This window comes from Megalobrama amblycephala, linkage group LG9 (genome assembly GCF_018812025.1).
Source record: "Megalobrama amblycephala isolate DHTTF-2021 linkage group LG9, ASM1881202v1, whole genome shotgun sequence".
NCBI lineage: Eukaryota > Metazoa > Chordata > Actinopteri > Cypriniformes > Xenocyprididae > Megalobrama > Megalobrama amblycephala.
In genome coordinates, this window is record NC_063052.1 from 2,465,418 (window position 1) to 2,492,232 (window position 26,815).

The 26,815-nt window shown below is 36.9% G+C and overlaps 1 protein-coding gene across 1 annotated transcript in view; it reads left to right on the top strand.

The window, feature by feature from the left end:
- Positions 1-26,815, top strand: part of npr1a (natriuretic peptide receptor 1a) — a 124,344-nt gene that overhangs the window by 11,726 nt on the left and 85,803 nt on the right. The window contains exon 3 of the mRNA XM_048201143.1: positions 22,373-22,560. Within this exon, the coding sequence (XP_048057100.1) occupies positions 22,373-22,560 (188 nt within the window). The remainder of the gene's footprint in view (positions 1-22,372; positions 22,561-26,815) is intronic.

Here is a 26,815-nt window from a genome sequence, read left to right on the forward strand (position 1 = left end):
TGTCACACATCTTGGTATCGGGAGCGTGAAATAAATGCTTATTCCCACATGGCAACATGGCTGGTTTAGTGAAAAAATGAAGGTGAACTGTTGATGAATTGAGATGTAAGTAGTTGCTAAAGTGCGCAAAGTTGTTGTTAGTGTATTGCTAAGTGATTGCTAGGAATTTGCGAACGGCTGCTAGGTGGTTTCTTACTGGCCCAAGTCATGAGAATTAATATTATTGGTATCTTATAATAATAATAATAATAATTATTATTATTATTTTTATTGATTAATTTCTTAGAATAATTATAGTTAATAGTATTATAACTAAAACTATAATAATAATTATTATTATTACGTAACAGTCGGTGTTATGCTGAGATTCGCCTGTTCTTCGGAGGTCGTTTAAACAAATGAGATTTATATAAGAAGGGTGGAAACGATGGGGTTTGAGACTCACTGTATGTCTTTTCCATGTACTGAACTCTTGTTATTTAACTATGCCAAGGTAAATTACATTTTTGAATCAAGGGCACCTTTAATAGCACCATTCATACATAAATGCACCTCAAAGTGCTGTACAGGTACGGTTAAAAATAAATAAATAAATATATTTCAGTTCAGTTCACATTTATTTGTATAGTGCTTTTCACAATAAATATCATTTCAAAACAGATTTACAGAAAATAGAATCTACATTACAATTTAGTAACATAAATGTACATATGCAAGTCACGCAGTTAGCTAACAATGTACTAATTTTTGACAGAAACAAATTTGCAAAATTACTGCGCTGGTGAGCATTGTAGTCGTTGTAGTCCAGAGCGGCGCTTGGAGTATTTACAACAGTGTGATTCACTGAAGGATTCGCTTAGTGATGTCTGATCGCACTCTGACAGCGGCAGTGATGTCTCGCGCATAGACTTCAATGAGAGCGAGACATCACTGCCGCTGTCAGAGCGCGATCAGACCTTACTAACGAGTGCTGAATGCAGTTGGACATAGTGGTGTATTAGAGTTAAAAAAATGATATAAATACTGTTTGGTTTATCGCACAAACCGATCAATTCGTGTCTTAGGACATTAGTGTGTCGTCACGATCCGCAGGGTTTAATTTGGACTTGTCTATGCATGTTTTATTTACTCTTATAGTAGAAGTTCCCATCCACTACCATTATTTGACTGACAGACCACAACGGTTGGAGTTAAAAATCATCATTTGTGTTCTACTGAAGAAACAAAGTCTCCTACATCTTGGATGCGCTGGGGGTAAGCAGATAAACATCAAATTTTCATTTTTGGGTGAACTATCCCTTTAGTTTCGCTTTAATAAAAATAGTGTTTTTGCTAAGGTTGTTATCATTTCCTACAATAATTAGTTTTTATTAATAATATTATATAGCACATTTCATACAAAAAAATGCAGCTTATCGTGCTTCATAGGTAAGAATATAAAAAATATTTCAGACTGTAAATACATAAATAACATACTAAAATAGATTAAAAGCAAAAAAAAAAATATAATTAAATTTTAAATCTAAAAGTGTAAAATTAAAAAAGTAACTAGAAATAGTGAGCTTTACTAGTAAAAGCAGAAGTGCTGTGTCTTTAGTTTAGTGCACGTCTGTGTCTGGAGTTTCTATTTAGGAATTACCTCAGAGATGGGCTGCGCTCCACATGGCACTTCAGCTGGACTAACACATTCACAATCTCTTTGGCCGCCATGATTGAACACCACTGAACAGGAACCAGGTTGTTTCCATAGCGACAGAGAGCATCTGTCCAAATGCACAAAGACAAGTGGGCGTGACGAGACCTGTCACCTGTCGACTGAATCGTATGTTTTCGTTTAACATAGAACAGAGTTGTCGGAAAAAGAAGCACATAGACCAGACGCCCACACGCGGACCAAACTAACGTAACCACAGATAGGTACCACCCATCCAGTCACAACTGAAATACTTTTACATGCCTCAATGCCCACGCATAAAAACACACATTCTTCAATATCACAGTGGTAACAAAACAGCTGCAGCGTTATATCAACCTAATAAAACCATTGTTGTGTTTATCACTGAGATATTGTGAATAAAATACTAGGGTTTTTCCGAAGAGTCATGCCAAACTGCAGTTTATAGGTGCTGTATTTAGGGGCTGTTTACACCGAAAACAGAATTTTTTTTTAATGTGATTTGAAAACAGGTTTCAAAGTACATATTTTTTAAACCGATACCTTTATTGTCTCTGTGTAAACTACAAAAATGTGAATTTGTGAACAGTTATGTCATGCGCATCCGTATTACGTGTTCATTGTATAGCCGTGTAGTTTTTCTTTACAAAGTGACATTGCCAACTACTGGCCTGGAAGAATAATACAGCATTTTTTTCGTTTTCACGGATCCATGTGAACGGGACAACTGTCGTGAAAATGTACTCTTAATGTGACGCTGAGCTGCCGTAACTCTTGTTTCCAATGTAAGGAAAAAAACAGCTAGACCAAACCAGCTGCAGCATGATAAGTGTGAACTGACATTTCCAGATCTCAGCCTCTGGACTGTAATTCATAAAGAACGTTTGGCTGTCATTGGGGTCTGTGCCAGCTGGAGCGCTGAGCTCTTTGTCAGTCATTTAGGCACAGCTGCTAATGATGGGTTGGGTTGGTCGGTGACATTCAGCAGGATGATCCAAGCATCACACGTTAAGGTGTTGATGCCGTTCTTCAGACACATGGTCTTGCGTCACACATGCTGCTCCTGTATCTGATAATACAAGTCTTGTATAGATTAAAGGGAGCTGTCATCATCTGCTCAGCCTACCGTTGCTCAAAACATTTTTTGTGTTTTTAAGAAAAAGTAAACTCAATATCCTGCCTGCTTTTTTTCTATACAATGAATATGAATGGTGACCGCAGCTTTAAATCCTTTAAACATTATTCATTGAAACTCTTGCCTTTGGGCCCAGCTCTTCATTTTGTTTCATTCTCCTGCATATTGCACCTTGGCACATTTGCAATACACAAGAGAACCAGTAGTATTTGTGTGCAGTTTTTCTTTTTTGGTTTATGCAAATGCTTTCAGGAAAACTATGCCAAGGTTACTTTTTGAGCATCTGTTTTAAGAGGGAGCATGGTATTCAGTAATCTGGATGTACACTATATTGCCAAAAGTATTGGGACACCCCTCCAAATAATTGAATTCAGGTGTTCCAATCACTTACATGGCCACAGGTGTGTAAAATCAAGCACCTAGGCATGCAGACTGCTTCTACAAACATTTGTGAAAGAATGGGTCGCTCTCAGGAGCTCAATTAATTCAAGCGTGGTACCATGATAGGTTGCCACCTGTGCAATAAGTCTATTCATGAAATTTCCTCACTACTAAATATTCCACGGTCAACTGTTAGTGGTATTATAACAAAGTGGAAGCAATTGGGATCAACAACAACTCAGCCACGAAGTGGTAGGCCATGTAAAATCAAAGAGCGGGGTTAGCGCATGCTGAGGCACACAGTGCGCAGAAGTCGCCAACTTTCTGCAGAGTCAATAGCTACAGACCTCCAAACTAAGATTAGCTCAAGAACAGTGCGTAGAAAGCTTCATGGAATGGGTTTCTGTGGCCGAGCAGCTGCATTCAAGCCTTACATCACCAAATGCAATGCAAAGCGTTGGATGAAGTGGTGTAAAGCACACCACCACTGAACTCTAGAGCATTGGAAACATGTCCTCTGGAGTGACGAATCACGCTTCTCTGTCTGGCAATCCGATGGACGAGTCTGGGTTTGGTGGTTGCCAGGAGAACGGTACTTGCCTCACTGCATTGTGCCAAGTGTAAAGTTTGGTGGAGGGGGGATTATGGTGTGGGGCTGTTTTTCAGGGGTTGGGCTTGGCCCCTTAGTTCCAGTGAAAGGAACTCTTAATGCTTCAGCATATCAAGACATTTTGGACAATTTCATGCTCCCAACTTTGTGGGAACAGTTTGGGGGTGGCCCCTTCCTGTTCCAACATGACTGTGCTCCAGTGTTAGAACACCTACCCGATAGAACACCTTTGGGATGAATTAGAGAGGAGACTGCAAGCCAGGCCTTCTCGCCAACATCACTGGCTGACCTCACAAATGCGCTTCAAAAAGAATTGTCAAAAATTCCCATAAACACACTCCTAAACCATGTAGAAAGCCTTCCCAGAAGAGCTGAGGCTGTTATAGCTCCAAAGGGTGGGCCAACTGCATATTAAACCCTACGGATTAAGAATGGGATGTTATTAAAGTTCATGTGCACGTAAAGGCAGGCGTCCCAAAACTTTTGGCAATGAAGTGTATATCTGTATTGACCATTGAATAACTGGCTGAGTTTCACCACTGCAAACTCGTGCTTCCAATGCAAAGTTTAGACACACCAAAGACCTTTTGATCTAAAGGCTACTAGGTATCTCACTTGGTACAGCATTGCACTTGGGTCTTGAGTCCCGTGAAACATGATAAAAGAGCTCAAAGCCTCATAAAAGGAAGCTACAGTGGCATGGTTGCTTCAGTAAATGTATTTTTATTTGACGTTTGCTTTTATCACTATCGGTTAGTTTTAGTGTAGGTGATACATTGTTTTCAAATTCGATACAGCATTAATGTTTTAGCGCCACTCACCAGACATTTCATTTCTGAACTGCCACAATATGTACAGCAACCAACGTAATAATAACGTAAAAATGTTCATGCACTTTTAGTGCCACTCGCAGTACATTTCCCAATATAATCAATGAAGCTGTCTACACTGCACAATGTCTGAGCAATCTGACATTGTGCACTGTTGGTTATTACGAAGGAATTACAAGCATGCAGAACTCAATGGGCTTGAGCTAAACAAATCTCAAGCTTTTTGAGCTGTATTGAGTGAATTCTGAGTAACTTTAACACCTCTGATTGGCCATTGCATTCACGCGCTCAACAGAAATTACCTAACGCTTCAAAAAGAGATTGTAAATAGAAACCTTTGATGCTCTTCATAGAGCATGCAGGGGTGCTTGAAAGCAGATGTCTATCAGCGGATCCTACTAAATAGACACAGTGCTACTGGTATACTGCAGAAAGATTGGTATTGTTACATTTGTAAAATTTATATATCAACTTGGTACTGAAGTACAGGTACTTTTGACAGCACTATTAAAGAATGAGTAGGTCTGTCCAAGCAAACATTTAGCCTATAATCTTTGTCATTCATGAAGTCTGATAAGGATGTTCCTGACTCACGTTTGGGGAGTAATCAGGCAAAGCCTGCAGTTTCAGTCATTTCCCATAAAAGAGGCCATCTGTTGCCTCCATGGACTCAGAAAGAGCTGATGGTAATTGTGCCCAGTTGTTGAGACAAGTAGAGTTTGTCACCCTGTTTCACCAGACGGGTTTGTAAACACTAGGTGACTGGCACATAAAAGCAGCCATTGGCATTTCTGTTCTTTGCCAAAACCCCAAAGACCCATGGGAGGCTGACAGAAAGTAGAGGTGCCTGCTGTGCAAACAGACAATCTAGAGTTCCAGTCAGGTCTGATTGGAGGTGTAATTCATCAGAGCGACTCGCCCCTCATGCCACCTGATCTCAGCCCTGGGTCAATGGCAAATTGCCTATTGCATGTCTGGAATGTTCTGATTACCGAAAAGCTTCTGTAACAACAGATTTTCTTCATTATAAATGCCATTATAATCAGGGCTCGATTTGAGGGGGGATGAGGGGGGGGTGGCATCCCTCTTATTGAAAAAAAAACGACAAAAAGCATGCTCTCTGTAAAGCCATCATCCCCCCTTACCATCCTCTTTAGATTAATAGTGTTATGTGTTATGTAGAGCTTAAAATGTAAACGAAATTTTAAAATTCTCTGTATGATAATTAACAAGCTATAAATAACAGCAATTGACTAATCAGAACAGTGGTTTGGAGTGCCAAAGTCACGTGATTGCAGCAGTTTGGCAGTTTGACATGCGATCCGAATCACTGATTCAAAACAAAAGATTCGAAGCAGTGTTTTGAAATCGGTCATCACTAGATATTGTTGAAATTTTGAAAAGTCGTTATTTTGGGGTTTTTTTGTGCACAAAAAATATTCTCGTTGCTTTATAATGTAGAACCACTGTACTCGCATGAACTGTTTTAAATATGTCTTTAGTACCTTTCTGGGCACTGAAAGTGTAAATTAACTTGCTGGCCTCATTGATCCATCGGATTTCATCAAAAATATCTTAATTTGTGTTCTGAAGATGAACGAAGGTCTTATGGGTGTAGAATGACATAAGGGTGAGTAATAAATAACATAATTTTCATTTTTGGGTGAACTAACCCTTTAAAGATTACGGATGACTAATACTAAAATTCTGGCCGTTAATTATTTTCTTGTTATGGTCGATAAATAATTAATTTTATATTATTTTTGTCTCAATAAATAATAAAATATTAAAAACTAAAATCAATCTTTTTTTTTATAGGTATCGCAACATTATTATGTACAGTATGAAAAAGGGATATTGATTTTAAAATTTGCTAAAGGTTACATTTAACAGTGTTATTAATTATTAAATTAGCATTAGATGGCAAATCTAAATGTAAAAATACAGGGGAAAAATACAGATTAAAATTGAATATCAGCCAATACTGATAAACATACAAAATCTCTAATTCGAGAACTAATGTAGTACCGATATATCATGCATGCCTTAGGAAGTTTTTAAAAAAATTTAGACTACAGTTAAAATTATGATAACATTTTCTGTGAGAGCATGTCTATTAGCATGGCATCTTTTTTGGAAAGTTTGAATTGAAATCCATTTATGTTCATTGAAATCCATTATGAATGTGAGATAGGTTTCTCTTTTGTAAAAGATTGTTACAAGGCCATACTTATGATGTATGTAGCATGGGAGTCAAACATTGCTCAGCCACCCACCTAGCAGGTTTAATTAACTCAAAGTTTCTGTTTTCCTTGAAAGCTTGAGGCTTTTCCGGTAAATGTCTGTGGATCATTAATTCTGACGGTCTGACAGTGGACAGCTATTCATCACAGGGTGCAATGAGTGACATTCCCAAGGCATTAGAGCATCAACCACCTTGGAAGAGCGAGACAGCAGAGGACAAAGGCAGAATGAATATGCTCTCTTACAGTAACACTGACACTCTTCAGCTACGTTCATAACAGCCAGTTAAATATATCTCCTACATGCCTGGGCACGCTTGTCTCAAAGCATTCTCTTTAATCAGGATCTGTGACAGGACTTTATTAAGAATATGAAAATTGACATCTCAGCTGGTGAGGGACGAGAAGCATCAGTTTGAAAAAAAAATGAGTTTGAAAAAGCGAAAAAAAAATATCTTTGCATTGAACTGAGCGTTGTAACTTTGCAGATGTTGTTTATGCTCTAACAGCAGCATTACACACTAAATACAGTTAAAAAAGTGAAATCATAATCAACCACCCCTTTAAGACTGTGAATGACTTGCTCCAACAAAAATACTGTGCAATATAGCATACAAAAATTCACCCAAAAATTAAAATGTAGTCATTACTCACCTCAATGTAGTCATTTACTCACCTCAGTGTTTTTCTAAAGCCATGTGACATTCTTTCTTTTTCTAAACACAAAAGGTGAATGTAAAAAAATGTCCTGTTTGCACTTGTTTCTATAAAGGAAATGAATGGTGACCACCTTCAAGCTTTAAAAAAAGATGCAAAAGTATCAACTCATACGACTTTCTGAATTCATATGATAGGGTTTGGTGGGAAACAAACTGAAATGTTATTTATTGCGTGTATTTTGCTGCTTATCAAAGTCACCATGAAATCAAAATTGATCATTCTTATTTTTGATGGAATATTGCAGTATTTATTATACATGATTTATCTGTGCACATCATTTGTTTTGTTTTTTTAAATCATGTGCCCTTGTAATAACTCAAAATAACTTCCCCTCCCACTTGCAACAACATCTTTTCTCTGATGATGTGTTTACTGGCACAAAGGGAGGACAACCTGTTACTCACATGAGATCACAATAGCAAACCAAACTGATCCAATCCATTCTTGATGGACAAAATCAAGTCCCATCTTACATTTTATCTTGAATATACGTTAAAATAGGGAAAAAAAGACTATCGCAGCTTCTGTTTCATGCCGTTTTGAAAATATTGTGATGTTAGCTTGGCAACATACTAACAGAAAACTATTATTCTTGTGAATCAAGTTCACTGTGCAGTTCATGAAATTTTTTTATTTTATTTTATTTTGTTTTTATTTATTTATATATTTTTGGGCTACCAATGAAGCGATCAGTCACAGTCTACTATGACCATTAAGATGTTGACTTAGTTTAATATATATATTAAACTATTTTTTATTTTTATATTTTTCATTTTAATTTTAGTAAATATTTCAGACATTTTTGGCAAAGCATGTGTATTTTCTCATGGGTGGGTAGTATTGGTACATTGGAGCTGAGACTGGCAAAGCCCCTCTACAATAAGGAGCTATCAAAAATGACCCTGACAATACTCCCCCAAACATTAATCTGTCAACACTGACTTATATAAATACAAGATTTGGTTTGCAGAGTTGGCATATAAAGGCTTGTTTATGGCCTGGGAACATAATTATTGTGGGGGATGACAGTGCTTTATGTAAAAATATTGCATTTGTTATTTATATGTTTGTCTTTGAGTTTTTTGTTCTTGGTTAGGTTTTTTGATGCAAGATCTCACAGAGGCCATATACTGTACATGACAGGTCTGTTTGATTTACAGACCTTTGATTCAATTGTTTTACGTTTGGCTGGTAATTTAAGGTCTACTCAATCTGATTTTATCTGACTACAGGAGAATAAATATGCAAAAAAAAGTGACTCAATTTGACGAGAAAGCAGCGACAGCGTGAAATGAAAAAAAAAGAAGAAACGCGGAACAAAACAGTAAGAGGTAATTTTTTTGTCAGTGAAGTCGTAAACTATTCCCAGCCCTGTCTTCTTGCATTAAATATGACTAAGAAGGAAAAACAGAACTAAATCAAATAGTTCTCAGCAGATATGGGAGGTCTGCTTTGCCAACATCATTTAAGGGTACAAAGAGATCGTATTAGATCATTTTATGAAAAAAATATATATATAAAAAAAAGAGTATGATTGCCAGCATTGGCTAAACTGTCAAATGCTTTTTGTCACAATAGCTTATACTACATATGTATTTCTGCAGTATGTATACTACTGTACAGTTGTTTGGGGTCAGTAAGATTTTTTAAATGTTTGTCAAGTTTCCTATGCTCACCAAGGCAGCAGTTATTTTATCAAAAATAAGTAAAATCAGTAATATGTGAAATATTTTTATAATTTAACAACTGTTTTCTATTTGAATATATTTAGGGCCCGAGCACCGATGGTGTGAGGACCCTATTGGAATTGCTCAGCCAATTATTCTTCTTCTCCAAAATGAATCGCATTTTTGAGGGCCTAAATGTTCTCAAAAACTCATGAAACTTTGCACACGCGTCAGAAGTGGTGAAAATGTACATCTGATATGGGTTTCAGAATTAGGTGTGGCAAAATGGCTCGATAGCGCCACCTACAAAATTTCAATTAAGCGCCCTTCGTGCTACGTTTCACGTACAGTTATGAAATTCAATAGACAGATGTAACAGCCCAATACCTACAAAAAAGCGCCTGGGTGCAAAGTTTGTAAACCCAACAGGAAGTGAGATATTTTGAATTTTCTATACAAAATTTTGGCAGTTTTTGCCATTTCCACATGTTGTACTTTAACGAACTCCTCCTAGAGCTTTAATCAGATCAACATCATTTTTGGTCAGTCTAATCTAAAGGCCTTCGAGACGTTAAATTGCGAAGATCTAGAGTTTTCGCTGAAGGCCGTCTGTGGCGGCCTGACAAATTTCAATGTTTCGCCATGAAACAGGAAGTTGTTGTAACTCGGGCATACAATGTCTGATCTGCCCCAAACTTCACATGTTTTATTAGAGTCCTGATCTGAAGACATCTTCATGACAATATTCAGTTACAGTCATAGCGCCCCCTGGGGGCAACAGAAAATGACATGTTTTACACTGTGATTAACTCCTCATAGAGATTAAACCAGAAGCACATCATATATGGCCAGTCTAATCTTAAGGCCTTTGAGATGTTAAATCGCTAAGATCTTGAGTTTTCGTTGAAGGGCGTGTCCGTGGCGGACTGACAAAGTCTGATGTTTCGCCATGTAAGGTGAATCACTTTTTTGAGGGCCGAAACATACTCGAAAACTCATGAAACTTTGCAGATGCGTCAGAAGTAGTTACGTCTGATATGGGTTTCAGAATTAAGTTTGGCAAAATGGCTCGCTAGGGCCACCTAAAAAATTTCAACAAAGTACCCCTGACACTACGTTTCACGTACAGGTATGAAATTTGGTACACACATCTAACAGACCAATATCTACAAAAAAAGTCTCTTGGAGTGAAATCTGAAAACCAACAGGAAGTCAGATATTTTGAATTTTCTTTGCAAAATTTGTGCAGTTTTTGCCATTTCCAGACATTGTACTTTAACAAACTCCTCCTAGAGCTTTCATTAGATCAACATCATATTTGGTCAGTCTAATCTAAAGGCCTTTATGACGTTAAATTGCGAAGATCTAGAGTTTTCGCAGAAGGGTGTGGCCGTAGCGGCCTGACAAAGTTCGATGTTTTGCCATGAAACAGGAAGTTGTTGTAACTCAGGCATACGATGTCTGATCTGCCCCAAACTTCACAAGTTTTATTAGAATCCTGACCTGAAGATATCTATATGCCAATGTTCAGTTGCAGTCATAGCGCCACCTGCCAGCAACAGGAAATGACAAGTTTTACACTGTGATTAACTCCTCAAAGACATTTAATAATAACAACATCATATATGGTCAATCTAATCTCAAGGCCTTAGCGACATTTAATTGCAAAGATCTTGAATTTTCGTTGAAGGGCGTGTCCGTGGCAGCCTGACAAATTCTGATGTTTCGCCATGAACGATGAAGCTGTTGTAACTCAAGCATACAATGTCCGATCTGCTCCAAACTTCACATGTGTGATAAGAGTCCTGGCCTAAAGACATCTATATGCCAATATTCAGTTAGTCATAGTGCCACCTGCTGGCAACAGGAAATGGTATGTTTTACACTTTAGTTCACTCTCAGAAAAACATTTTAATATGCCATGATGTACCAAATATACTAGAAATATGTTAAATCATGAAACACTTGGCTAAGTGCTAATGTATGCGATTAAAGCCAAGAAACAGGAAGTTCTAGTAACTCAGGCATACAATGTCCGATCTGCTCCAAACTTCACATGTGTGATAAGAGTCCTGGCCTAAAGACATCTATATGCCAATATTCAGTTAGTCATAGTGCCACCTGCTGGCAACAGGAAATGGTATGTTTTACACTTTAGTTCACTCTCAGAAAAACATTTTAATATGCCATGATGTACCAAATATACTAGAAATATGTTAAATCATGAAACACTTGGCTAAGTGCTAATGTATGCGATTAAAGCCAAGAAACAGGAAGTTCTAGTAACTCAGGCATACAATGTCCGATCTGCTCCAAACTTCACATGTTTGATAATAGTCCTGGCCTGAGGACATCTACATGGCAATATTCGGTTACGGTCAAAGCGTCACCTGTTGGCAGCAGGAAGTGTGGCACTTTGAAATGACTTGGCTATATTTCTCCTGTATTTACTCGCTTGCATCCATGTTACCCACTGTTCACTGTTTTCCTGATGCCAACGGGTGGCGGTGAGCCCGGGTGCGAGGGCCCTTTCATCGCTGCTTGCAGCTTTAATTTAAAATGTAATTTATTCCTGTTATGGCAAAATTTTTCACCTGCCATTACCCTGTCAAAATCCAGCATAAACCAGCATAGAATAGAAAGTTCAAAAGAACAGCATTTGATCAATTTAAGGCATCGTTGCTTTATTAAAGTGCCCCTATTATGCTATTTTAAAGTTTCCAAATTTTTTTATTTTTTTTACAGGTCTCCTACAATAGGTTTACATGCATCCAAGGTCAAAATACAATTTAATTTTCTCATAATATACATTGCAGCATCACCTCTTTTCTGAAACATCTCGATCAAGGATCCAGTCTCTGTAAAGGCCTCCTTTCTGGGAACATACTCTGCTCTGATTGGTCAGATGGCCCATTCTGTTGTGATTGGTCAAATGAGCAATATCACACATAGCTGCGATATAGCTGTATATCAGCACGGCTGTGATTCTGCCATAGTATACATACTAGTATACATAATATATGCTATGTATTAGGGGTGGGACAGAATATCGATATGGCGATATATCGTCATCCTTCTCTGTGCGATACGAGAATCGTATCGCTGCGCCAAATATCGATATTTTAATTTAAAAAAAAATAAAGCACTATATATAGATTTCTTTGCTCAAAGCGTCCTACTTCAAGGCGGCGCTCGACACATGAATGAGGAAAAACGTGAACTTAAGTTAACTAGCCTAAGAAAAAGAGGTTATTAACAGGATGGCGGACAGCAGTGTGAGTAAAATAGATGCCCCAGCCACGTTTAAGTTCACAGTCTTGACGCACTTTTATACCATTGATGTGACAGTCGTAGACATCTTTGACGTTCTTCACCGAGCGCTTAGATATACACGGGAGCATTTGAAAGCATATATTAGGGATCCTCTGATAGACGCCTGCTTTCGAACGCTCCCGTGTATATCTAAGCGCTTGAAGAGCGTCAAAGGGTGATGTTTGCACCTGGTGACTTCATGCATTTTCTCTGATCGGATAGCTATCCGATCGTGAAAAGACCAGGTCTAAATGCCTAAATACGCATTTGAGACGGATTTAAATCCGATCGCTCAAACCACTTCAGGAGATGGTCTGGGACGCATTCCAGTCAAAACTGTCTATGCTCAGTCTAAATGCATCTGGTTGTTGAAACTACATATGTAAATTTTACTTCTCCCAAAAATACTAAAACTGAAACATGTGAGAGTCAGATATGACAACGCTACTGCATCACACATCGCCGCAGATCTCTTCAGCAAGCTGACGCGCAAACGGCCGCATATGAAAGTGAAAGTAAGTCGCAGACGCATAACACACAATTATCTTCATTAAAAGTAATGAGACCTTATACCAGTGCTGTTGCCGCTCTCTCCTATTGCAGTCTTTGATTTTGAAATTAACTGATGGTCAATAAAATGCACCTCATATTTCTTGCTTTCGGTGACGTGAACTCTATTAAATGTACATATAAGATCGGATTTATCCGTTAACCTGCACTTAACCTTTTCACGTGCATTTTGTTTTCATATTAAGACCAATATCGCGATGTATCATTATAGGATTGTCTAGCGATATATCGATTATCGCAGAATCGCTGACTCGCGATATTATCCTTATCGTGAGCCATTTATCGTGATCGTATCGTATCGTGAGGTACCCTCCGATTCCCACCCCTACTATGTATACTATCTATCTGTGTATACATATAAATCGCATATCTGAGTTCTAAACATCTATATTCTCGCCTTAAAAAATCTTAAAACAACATTCCGTTTCAAAATAACAGTAGTATCTATAAAAATATGGTGGGTTTGCTCGTCCGCCATGACACTCATTGTGAGAATGCTGACAGCGGAGTGATTCAAAAGGTGAAACGGTTCTTGTGTGATACTGGAAGAATATGGCATGGCTGGAAAGACCTCTCAGCCAATCAGATTCAAGAACCAGAAAGAACCGTTGTATAAACAGCTATATTACACACTCTATGAAAGATATATCCAAAAAAGCATAATTGGGGCAATTTATTTTCACAAACTTTAAATGGTAATGTATGCATATAATACCTAGAATACGCTTATACAGAACACTAAATACTGTATCCCACAATACAACTTGTAACAAATAAAAATAAGTATTATCAACCACGATTTTTAACTCTCTCTTAACTCATTGGATTAAAAAGCGATGATAATGTAGTATGTGTCTTTTTGAAACATTTATCGAGTAATGAATACTGTTCCACTGCTTTTTGTTTAGAAAATACAGTGTAGAGGGCTGTAGGCAATGATCTGTTTCAACTTCAATACTGATTGAGCCTGAGTCAACAATTAAACTGGATTTTCACCAGGACATCACCATTAGGGAAATTAAATCAGAATAGCTTCCAGCGATGAATGCATCTGACTGGGCTTTGATTCTGATTGCCTGTTGATTACTAGAATTAGGTATAGAGATTTCTCTTAATTAATTTGTCACCCAGTGATTATGATCAATGATCACAGGATGACACAATGAAGACTGAATATATTATTTACCACTATCAAGCCAAATGCCCTCAAAATCCACACAAAAAATGGCTCTGTTCCAAACCCTAGTATGATGTCTTGTCTACTGCTGGATACATAAACAGCAGCAAAGGAGTCGGACTAAGGTGTATGATAGTATTATGGTATCTACACTGTAAAACAAGACAAGTTCAGAATACTCAATTTTTGTAGACACCGATTACCTCAAAACATTTAAGTAAAGCAACTCAATTTTCAACTCAAGTAAACAATAATTATAAATAACAATTACGTGAAACTGAAAAAAAAAATTAAATCGTGTGCACGATTTACTAATTTGTTCCCTCGATTTACTAAATCGTGCGCACGATTTACTATATTACTATTTTTGAAATAGTAAATCATGCACTTTTTAGTAAATCGAGGGAATGAATGAATAAATTATGCGCACGATTTAGCCTACTATTTTTTTTTCTCGTACTATCACTATTTACTTGCAAGAACTGTTAATCAACATGCAATATATATAGCCTTGAATTACTCTTCACCATGATGGTAACCAAATCTTCAGAAACACCTTTAAATACCAAAATAACAGAATATTAAACAATAATACATCTTTCCCTATATTAATCTTGTGCAAAAACACAAAATAACACTCAATTTCAACATTTATTCACCTTAAACAGTGTGACGCAAAGCATGCTGGGACCTTGAAATCTGCTGCAACTCAAGTTTAACCCTCTGGAGTCTGAGGCTGATTTGGGGCTTGGAGAAGTTTTGACATGCCCTGACATTTGTGCTTTTTTCAGTTGTTCATAAACATATAAATGACAAAAGTGTCGTTACACTGTATTCAGCACAAACTAGGCTACCATAATAGTCTATGTGAGGAACATGTATGTACATGTTTGTATTTTTGAAGGAATAATGTTTATGCGTGGTTATTGAAAAAACAAAAAACTTAAGTCACTGAAATAAGGCCAAAAAAAGTATATTAAATCTGTGTTCACAAGACTTCTGGGTATTGGAGGTTGTAGACTAGAGTTTTTGCTTCAGAATTATGTAAAAATTATGCTGCCTACTCCTTCATATTAAACAATATATTGATTTAGTTTTTGTAAGACACTTTTTGTCAAGAAACACAGTATGCGTGGTGGCGTGAATCATCATGAATAACGGGTCATTTACACCTGAGAAGACAAAAGAATCACATACTAATGACCTGAAATGACTTGCATATTAATGAGGCCTTTCAGTCAGGTAGGCTGTGAAAAAAAACCCTCTGTAATAATGTCTCAGCTCATCATAAACAGCAATACTGTGAAATATTATTACAATTTAAAATAATGGTATTCTATTATATTCTTTAAAATATAATGTATTACTGTGATGCAAAGTGTCTGAACAGTTATGTTACCTCTTTGGCATTTCATATAGGCTTTTAGCTTAAAAGCATGCACATTTGGAGAAATATTGATGGATTCTTATATATTTATGTCAATTTTCTATACTGAGGAGTAATATTTATTCAATATTTATTGTCATCACTATGAGCGCTGGATGCTGTGTTTTCAATTCATACTTGCAGCCGGAGGGCGCTCTGTGCACCTTTAGGCCACAAATTCATATAAAGAAGAAAAGGAACCAGGAACTAACGGCATGTCTTCTAGAGATCGCTAACCATGGCTTTAACATCCAAATAAACACTTTTCAAGACAATAAATACATGATTGAGACGATGGATACAAGTATTGACTCAGAATTTGCCTCTGAATAGCGCTCGCTCCGTGGGCGTGGCCACATTAGCGGATAATGAGCTGAATCACGGACTTCTGACATGGCTCTCTTTTCATACAGATTACATAAACACAGAATGTTTGTTTTCGATTTGACTTGCACGATTTAAAACCTGACATTTCAACGTTTCTTTAGACATAAGTGTCATTTTTTTCTGTCATTAGTATTCATAAGTTACAGTTTATTTTACAAAAAGCACAACATTTTGTTTTTACTCTGAGTGTACACAAATAAAATAAGACATTCTATAGCAGTGGTCTCAAACTGCCGGCCCGTGGGCCATTTATGGCCCGCCCTCCCCCTCTACCCGGCCCGCAACTGATCTCAAAAATAAAACATAATCCGGCCCGCTAAATTATTATTATTATTATTATTCACTAGTTGCTACCGGTCTGATATGCAAAGAAAAAGTCGCCGTTCTATGAGGGCATTCACATATCACGTCACATAAGCGGCCGCGCCGCATTCTCCTTCTTTCCAAAGCGCTTTCGCTCCAGTGGCATCTGTCGTTCCTATGCAACCATGAGCCGTGCTCTCAACCGCGTCGCTTCTATTATGAGCGCGCTTGCCTAAATTACAGTAAAAGCACTCGACTTTAAATCACGAGCGTTGATTTAAACCACCGAAACGCGTCCGATGCAACTATTAAACGTTACCGATGCTCAAACGGCATCTTGGACAATTGTGTCTCAGCTGTGTAAATGTTAAAAACTAATAATGTATGTAACAATGAGAAATTTTTATTTTTTGGCAAAATAAAGTTGATATATATAGCTCCAGTTTTTTGTTTATTTCTGACCCCTCCACGCCACAAGTGTTGCTGGTTTTGTTCCTAAATTACTAATTTTTTTATTCCATGCACCTTGTTGGATGTGAGAAGTTGCACCAGACTATTGCAATTAATAGTATTATATTTGTAGTATTATATTAGTATATTAGTAGTATTATAAGTAGTATTATATTAGTAATAGTATTATATAATTATATTACACTCTGTAACAATGAGAGAGACACTGCTGTTTACATTTAGTATGGTAGGCTAAAATATTTATAGTATAGGTATAACATTTTTTAGTAGGCCTAATGAAATTTGAAGTAAATGAGAAATAATGCAAAGGAAAGTAAATTTTCTGAAATTTTGCGCTTTCTTGCGCTTGAATGTTAATATGGCCCTCCTATGAGGTGTCAATCACAGAAATGGCCCCCTGCCAATTTGAGTTTGAGACCCCTGTTCTATAGTTTCAAATGATATATTACTTATGTCTCTATGACAAGAAATGACGGAGTATTTTAAGTCTGTTTTGCTGCAATGTGAAAAAAATCCTGCAATACGCGCCGGCACGTTTTCAGACCTCAGGGAGTTAATGTTGAATGGATTTTTCAAGCAACGACGTGACATGGATGACGTCACTTTATGTCGCTCAGTAAACTTAAAAATAATAATTTAAATATAAGGGTTTACTCAAAAATGTTGAGCCATACAAAATTAAAACAACTCCTTGTTCAAAAAATGTAATTGTTTTAAGTTGCATTAATGATTTAACAGACTTTAAGTGCAGTGTACTCAATCTTTATAAGTTAGTTGTACTGTACAGTGTAGATGAATAAAATAAATGCTATAACATATCCAATTTGATTAATTCAATGTGTTTTGAGGTCTTAAAAACTAACCACAATTTGTGCTGATGCAAATAGGTGGGTTAATATTTTAATCCATTGCTCACCATGAAAAATAGCCTGATAAATCACTCTACATGTTTTGCAACTAAACAGACAAGAAAAATTAATGTAGTGAGCAAGTCATGTTGTTAGGAAAGAAACAAGTCTTTTCACTATAAAGGAAAAGAAAGAAAGTTAAAAGAAAAGGTGAAGTGAAGAAAGCAGGAGCTATGTAGGCGCACAATGCATAACTGAATTCTTTTCTAAGAGATGAGTGTTATAAACCTTAGAAAAGAGCTACTGTTTCCAAGAATTAGAATGAAATGGCCACTGTTCATCATCAATGCAACCTAGCTCATAGATCGCTAGAAAAGAGTCCACACTTCAACTATACTCACAGTGCATAAGTGGAGCTATAGAGCTCTTGTGTATGTTCTTCTGTTTTATTCTTCCTTCAATTCCATTTGCGTGGAGAACACCTGACTGTTATTGAGCCAGTTATAGAGGATAATGACATGGGTGCTTCCCAGTGAATCATAAATGAAGAGCTGTGTGTGGTCCTGTTTGGTAATCTTTTCATCCGAAATAACGAGCCCTCACATCTGTCACTGTTACTTAAGCCCCACCTGCTGTGAATCCATCACTGCAGCGCTGATGCTGCACACCTGAGAGACACAAGTGCTTTCTGTTATTGTTGTGGTATGTGATTAGGTTTTATGACATCTTTAAGTTTGGACATAAATCATTCTGGTTTACGCGAGTTATTTTCCAAGCGGCCATAGCAACAGATATGGCACTTTATCTTCTGTCACCTGGAGTTCCTCCATAATCAATTATTTATGAAATTGCTGCACAATAACAGAGGCTTTCAAAGGCTTCAACAGGTGATAGAAAGTCACAATGAAAGCAGGAGAGAGAAAGAGACTATCTACTATCTCTGCGGTATATACAGTAGTATGTATACTGTGCTGATCATGTATTACATTTGCCAAAAAAGTGTAGTATATACTGTAATAAAGTATACTGCATGGAATACACATCCCACAGTGCAATGCAGTAAACTTCTTTTCCCAAATTCAAGTATTTTCCACTCTTTATTTGGTGAAAAGTTAAAATATTTAACATAAAATTTAAACATTTCTCAATGATCTGTCTGTCTGTCTATCTGGATGGATGGATGGATGGATGGATGGATGGATGGATGGATGGATAGATAGATAGATAGATAGATAGATAGATAGATAGATAGAAAGAAAGAAAGAAAGAAAGAAAGAAAGAAAGAAAGAAAGAAACATACAGAAAAACACAATATGCACATTTTCCAGTGCAGTAATATTCCAGTCGGAACATGTCAGTCTTTGTCTCACATATATCAGAGTTTTTTTCTTCTTTTTTTTTAAAGGTACTGTTGTAATTAACATCTCACCTCAATTCCTCATTAAGCCCACCATTAGGAGTAAGTCTGTGAGTAATTGCCGTGGCGATCTGACCCCTCTTTGGCATTTAGGAGTGTGAAGAACATAACTCCCGGTCCCCCGTGCTTCATATGCCTGATGTATGCTGCACTTCAACAACTGAGACAGACTCAAATGTTACTAGCCATCCTGTACCTTTTGCACTGCAGTATACACCTTAAAATATTTTGTGAAAAGGTATATAAAAGCAAAAATTCAGAGTTAACTTCAATTACTTTCTCATGTCTCAGAATAAGATGCAGAGACAACTGTATGGCTATTTGAAACACTCAAAGCACTCAATCCTGAACAAATCTGGTTCAATTAATGGTGTGAGTTTGGGGCGGGACTGTCTGTTTGGGTGGCCAATAGTAGATAGGGAGTAAACAATCCTCTCATGTACTTACAAAGACTTTTTAAAATGCAGATTATTTAAAAAAAAAAAAAAAAAATCAAACCTTGATGCATTAAACCTTGGAACATGTAGTTCTTATTAAAATTAATGTGACAGATGTTCATTGCACAACATGATTTACCCTAGTACATGTTCTTGAATCAACGTCTTTTTTTGGTCCTGAACTATTTTCATACATTCATAGCCATAACCAGAGGGAAATGATAGGCTGATATGAATGTTGTAAAAAAAAAAACCAAGCTTAATGCAGCCTGCAAATCCTCCTGGGAAGCTCCTACTTAGCAGTTGAGAAGTTGTCATTTTGAAGTAATGTAGTGATTTTGTTTGAGAGAAAAAAAAAAAAACGTATTGGGCAATTTCATGTCTTTCTGTTTTTCACTTGCTGACAAAGAACAGGCTTTTTTAGTGCTTGTGCAACATAATGACGAGCAAATTTGTACATCCAGAAATTCATGAAAATGTATTTTTAAAATGTTACTTGTTACAAAAAATGACACTCCCAACCACGCATAGATGATGCATACATAATACGTAAGTTATGAGTTTTGTGTCCTTTTAGGCAAACCAATGACATTGCATCTTGATAGTTAATAAACTATTTAAGGACCATTTGGCAGAGAGATATTGGTGAAGAAATTGACTCAGAAAAATGGTCCAGCATTTTGGCGGGGTGTGGTAAATATATAAAAGAAGTAAGGGGGAAGTTCACTCAATATAAGATTCTTCATAGATACTACCACACTCCGGTAAGACTTTATAGGATGAAACTGATAAAGGACAATTTGTGTTGGAGGTGCCAGTTGGAAAATGGTACCTTTTTACATTGTATTTGGGAGTGTAGCCTAGTTAAACCATTCTGGAAACAAGTTATAGATGTCGTAAGTTGCTGGTATGGCTCCACAATATCTTTAACACCTCAACTGTGTTTACTGGGTGACATGTCTCAATTACCAAATGTTTCTAAGTGTGTACTTTCTGTTATAATGGTATGTATTACAGTGGCTAGTAGGATTATTCTGAGACACTGGAAGACAGTGAAAGCCCCAGAACTGAAAGATTGAAAAAAAAAAAAAATAAATAAATAAATAAAAAAACTATTTTAATGAACTAGTAATATATAAAAACAAAATGAATTAGTTATCATTTAGTTAAAGGTGAAAATAAATGTCATTGATATATAAAAATGATTGAAAACATTATTTTATATATATTATATATAATGATTGGAATTAATAAACATACACGTTTAATCAATTCTTAACCTACTACTCTGAGGTTTATAAAGCGTTTGTGAATCCTGACGAGATTTTTGGGAAGTTCCAATTTACATGTACATTTCTCTGAATTTACAGTATTGAATCTTTGTCATGCAGCCATTGCATACATTTATCCTGAAAACTTTGTCTGTTCTTCATCAACAAAATTCATACAACCTCAATTATACATTCGGTTTTCTTAAAACTAACTAATAATCAATTACCTTCTGCAGTGATTCAACATTCCCTTAAAGGTGCCCTCGAATAAAAATTGGATTTATCTTGGCATAGTTAAATAACAAGAGTTCAGTACATGGAAATGACATACAGTGAGTCTCAAACTCCATTGTTTCCTCCTTCTTATATAAATCTCATTTGTTTAAAAGACCTCTGAAGAACAGGCGAATCTCAACATAACACCGACTGTTACGTAACAGTCGGGGTGTACGCCCCCAATATTTGCATATGCCAGCCCACGTTTCCAACATTATAAAAGGCATTAGACAAGGGCAGCCAGTATTAACGTCTGGATGTGCACAACCAAATTATCAGACTAGGTAAGCAAGCAAGAACAATAGCGAAAAATGGCAGATGGAGCAATAATAACTGACATGATCCATGATAACATGATATTTTTAGTGATATTTGTAAACTGTCTTTCTAAAATGTTTCGTTAGCATGTTGCTAATGTACTGTTAAATGTGGTTAAAGTTACCATCGGTTATTACTGTATTCACGGAGACAAGAGAGCCGTCGCTATAAACACAACTTCATTCTTTATAAATCTCTCCAACAGTGTAGCATTACCCGTTAGCCACGGAGCACTATCAAACTCATTCAAAATCAGAAGTAAACAATATAACAGTATACAATACTCACATAATCTGACGCATGCATGCCGCATGCATGACGAACACTTTGTAAAGATCCATTTTGAGGGTTATATTAGCTGTGTAAACTTTGTTAAGGCACTGTTCAAGGTAAGCGCGAGCTCTGTGAGCGGAGAGCACGGGATTTAAAGGGGCCGCAGCATAAAATCGGCGCGTTTATAATGATGCCCCAAAATAGGCAGTTAAAAAAATTAATAAAAAAAAATCTATGGGGTATTTTGAGCTGAAACTTCACAGACACATTCAGGGGACACCTTAGACTTATATTACATCTTTTAAAAACATAATCTAGGGCACCTTTAACAAGTGCAATAAATCCCACATTGTACAGCTTGGGAAACACTAGATCCTCTTGTGCTTTACTTCCATTTTAGCTCTTGTAGTGAGTTTCAGCTCGTCAGCTGTTCATAACCTCAACCCTAATTGCAAATTAAAGTGTCAGACTTTCGTGTGCTTTTGCATTTGCAGTACAAACCAAAGCTCATTTGCCACACAAGCACATTCCATTCTAGTAATAATTAGAATTGAATTCTCATTAAGTCTGAACATTTTTTTTTTCCTCCATGAGATAACTGAGTTTTTCTATCTTGTGTTTGCAGTGGTTTATGTCTGCTGCAAGTGGGAGATATTTCGCAAGCTGATGGTGGAGTTCTGGAGGCGGGGTTTTCCTCAGGAGGAGTACGCCTTCTTCTTCATCGATCTGTTTGGACACAGTCTGCAGAGCCACCCTGCTAAACCATGGGCACGTGGGGATGCTGATGACAATGCAGCCAAGGAGGCATTTAAAGTGAGTTTGACTTAAAGGATTAGTCCACTTTTAAATAAAATTTTCCTGCTAATTTACTCACCCCCATGTCATCCAAGATGTTCATGTCTTTCTTTCGTCAGTCGAAAAGAAGCCCTAGAATTTACCTCGGCATAGTTGAATAACAAGAGTTCAGTACATGGAAATGACATACAGTGAGTCTCAAACTCAATTGTTTCCTCCTTCTTATATAAACTCATTTGTTTAAACGACCTCCGAGGAACAGGCGAATCTCAACATAACACCGACTGTTACGTAACAGTCGGGGTGTACGCCCCCAATATTTGCATATGCCAGCTCATGTTCAAGGCATTACACAAGGGCAGCCTGTAACGTCTGGATGTGCACAACTGAATCATCAGACTAGCTAAGCAAGCAAGGACAATAACAAAAAATGGCAGATGGAGCAATAATAACTGACATGATCATTGATATCATGATATTTTTAGTGATATTTGTAAATTGTCTTTCTAAATGTTTCGTTAGCATGTTGCTAATGTACTGTTAAATGTGGTTAAAGTTACCATCGTTCTTACTGTATTCACGGAGACAAGACTGTCGTTATATTCATTTTTTAAACACTTGCAGTCTGTATAATGCATAAACACAACTTCATTCTTTATAAATCTCTCCAACAGTGTGTAATGTTAGCTTTAGCCATGGAGCACTATCAAACTCATTCAGAATCAAATGTAAACATCCAAATAAACACTATACTTACGCGATTAGACATGTTGCTTGACGAACACTTTGTAAAGATACATTTTGAGGGTTATATTAGCTGTGTGAACTTTGTTTATGGTGTTTAAGGCAAGTGCTAGCTCTTGGGGCGTGGAGCACGAGATTTAAAGGGGCCGCATACCCTGAATCAGCGCATTTATAATGATAGGCAGTTAAAAAAATTAATAAAAAAAAAAAACTATGGGGTATTTTGAGCTGAAACTTCACAGACACATTCAGGGGACACTTAAGACTTTTATTACATCTTTTGAAAACATGTTCTTCGGCACCTTTAAGGTTTTTGATGAAAACATTCCAGGGTTATTCTCCTTATAGTGGACTTCAATGGCCTCCAGACGGTTGAAGGTCAAAATTACAGTTTCAGTGCAGCTTCAAAGGGCTTTAAATGATACTAGTTATCTAGCGAAACGATCTGTCATTTTCAGAAAAAATACAACTGTATATGCTTTATAAACACAAATTATCGTCTTGCACGTGCTTCCGCTTTCCGCATTCTTCAAAAAGCTTACGCAGTATGTCCTACGCCTTCCCTGTTCTACTTTCGGAAAAAAACGAAACTGCTGCCGCGTTTGTTCCGTAAGTTGAATGTGTTGACGTAATTTCCACTGAAACGGGAAGACAGGGTGGGACATATCAAGAAGCTCCTTCCCTTTTTAAAAATAGCCAATAGTGTTTTGTTTATGTCATAGCTCATCGAGAGCCATTGAGCTCGACAAAGCCACATTTGATAGCTTATGACAGCCACAGTCTAATAGATTCTTCTTGTAGATTTAATATGAAACTGTTGCTAAAGTAAAACATGTTGAGAATGTCTACTTTGAAAAGTGTTTGATTTATGTTGTGGTGTTATCTGTGGTGTTATTCTACTTGTCAGTTCTGTTTCTAATGACCGTTTCTCCTCATAATCTCCTATATATTGTTTTAAAATACAGCATTCTGTGCAGAATTCAAATGGGTTTAATACGTTTTGTGGTCTGCGCTGACTTACGAATATGATCTGCTCTGTGCTATCGTGTCTCTGGACTGGAGCAGACTATGCGCGCTACGGTGGTTCGCGTGACACTAACGCAAAACCAGACTTCATTCACCAAAACATGTGCCATTGACCATATAGAACTGTGAATGTGATTTATAGTGTAGTGAAGTATAGCGGGACCCTTCAGATTCTAGAGAGCATTTGATTGGACAGAAAATCTGATGAGAAGCTGAAGTGCAGGGTGATGTCATCACAATCATTGATCCATATTGGCGGAAGTGAGAGACTATAAGTTTTGAATGCTTATATCTTCTAAATGCTAATTTTGTCATTGTTTTGAAGCACACTAGCTTATAGATAACCTTTAAAATTCATACTAAAAGCCAAAAAACTTAAATTTTGATATCATGGAGAGTCTGGGGACTTTAAGGACCCAGAGAGAGGGGCCTGGATAAATGTCAGATGTGGCCCCATTACAAATAAAACATTTATTTATTTTTTTTTTAAGATATGTATTTTACATACATTTTCATCTAATTGAAAAATGAGGAAAATATATGGAAATTAATAGACACACACACACACACACACACACATATATATAAATATATATTTCAATTTATAATTTTATTTAGTTACATTTTCAGTATAGCATGACACAGGAAATGTCAAACCATGAAATTGCAATACTCTCCACAGATTTCAAAAGGGAAATGCATAGGCATATTCACTGTGAACCCATATTTGTGCAGGTCTTTGTTGATGTATGATTAGCAGCCAGCTGCAGCTGTGTTTCCTCTTTTCAGATAGGATCAGACAGAAAGACACACACTGAGGAATGTGCTGTGTTTGGCTCAAAGTCGCAGAGAACATGACTGGATATTTGAAATATGCGGAAATATGACAGCTCTGGAGGTGCTAGTGAAGGCTGTCGCATGGCTTCATGTCTTCTTGTGACTCACTGCCAACCGTCACCCCTACTGTGCCTGAAAATGAACTTTCTAAATGTTTATTTAGCCTGAAACGAGACCGTTTCGCATATTTTTATGAATCCTTTTTTAACATATTTTTGGAGCAGTTTGAGTTAATGTCACTGATGGGATCTGTGCATGGTTCTATAAAAAGCTCATTTTAAATGCAGAGATGATTACATAAAATCTGATATTTATGAAAATGAAGGTTTAATAGGATCTCACAGCGCTTCGCTTGATTCAGTGCCAATTTAGTCAGTTTCAGGAAGGCACATAGAAAATTATTTTTGATTTTCGACTTGCTCATCCTGAATCACTTGATAAGTGTCAGTGGAAGTATATGGAATATCAAACAAGTATCAAACAAGTTCAGCATGTAACCTATTCCACAAGATTTGTGAATGATACTTCAATTCATGCAGCTTGATAAAGAGTGGTTTTTACTTTTATGTGCAACCAAACTAAAGATTTTCATCTGGTGGGCGATAATATGTGAGAAAAATCCTGAAAAAATTGATCTGCTCCAAAACTGGCTTTAAACTGAATAGGAATGTGTTGTGTTTGACAGAACTCAATGTTTTGTTTAGTTTTTTTCACTCTAAGGAACTGCATTATAATGAGTTCTCACACAGACTCTATTTACATTCGTTGGCATTAACTAACAGCTGTGGTGAGCTGACATTTACTTATCCGCAGACAGGAATCATTTCATTAGGCTCATGATACAGCTAACAGTTGGTATGAAAATGATTTCATCAACTGTTTATATCAGAGGTGACTGTCCTGTTTGGACATTTATGTAATAAAAGTTAAATACTGCAGTGCAAAGAAAAACATGCTCATCAAGCAGTTGGTCAAAGCCATGACAAAGTGTTAAAGCTTAATTTTGTCATCTCCACAGACCGACACTATAATCTGTTGAGACTCACACTAGCTATTAAGTCACAATGTGAAAATTCTTATTTTTTATGGAATATTGCAGTTTATTATAAACGATTTATCCTTTATCTTATTTGAGAAGCCATTTCACTTGGATATACAACACAATGCTGAAGAAAATATGGTCACATGATATGACTTTAATGTAAAAAAAAAATATATATATATGAGACCTGTCTAACAAACTAGACTGACTAGACTAATGTTTGCAACCCTCCATAGCTTATGTACCCCGCAGCTTCATTAATAAGTCTTAAAGGGGACCTATTATGCAAAATTCACTTTTGCATGGTGTTTGGACATAAATGTGTGTTTGCACAACCACCCTATAATGATAAAAATCCAACCACTTCTTTTTTTTAATCCCCATAAATCAGGCCCCGCCCATGGATGTTGACAGACACTGCCGTTTTAACATAGAACCGCCCGTTCATAGCAAGTTGTACACAGTCCGCCATTGCTGCACTGATGAGAATGTCTCCAAGCGTTTTAGGAACTCTGTAGCTGGATGGATTAATCCACATAGCTCTCTCCATTTACTCCATCAGTCTGAGCTGCTGAAGACTAGGTGGATTCATTTTGTTTTTCGAAGAAAATGCTTCCTCAACTC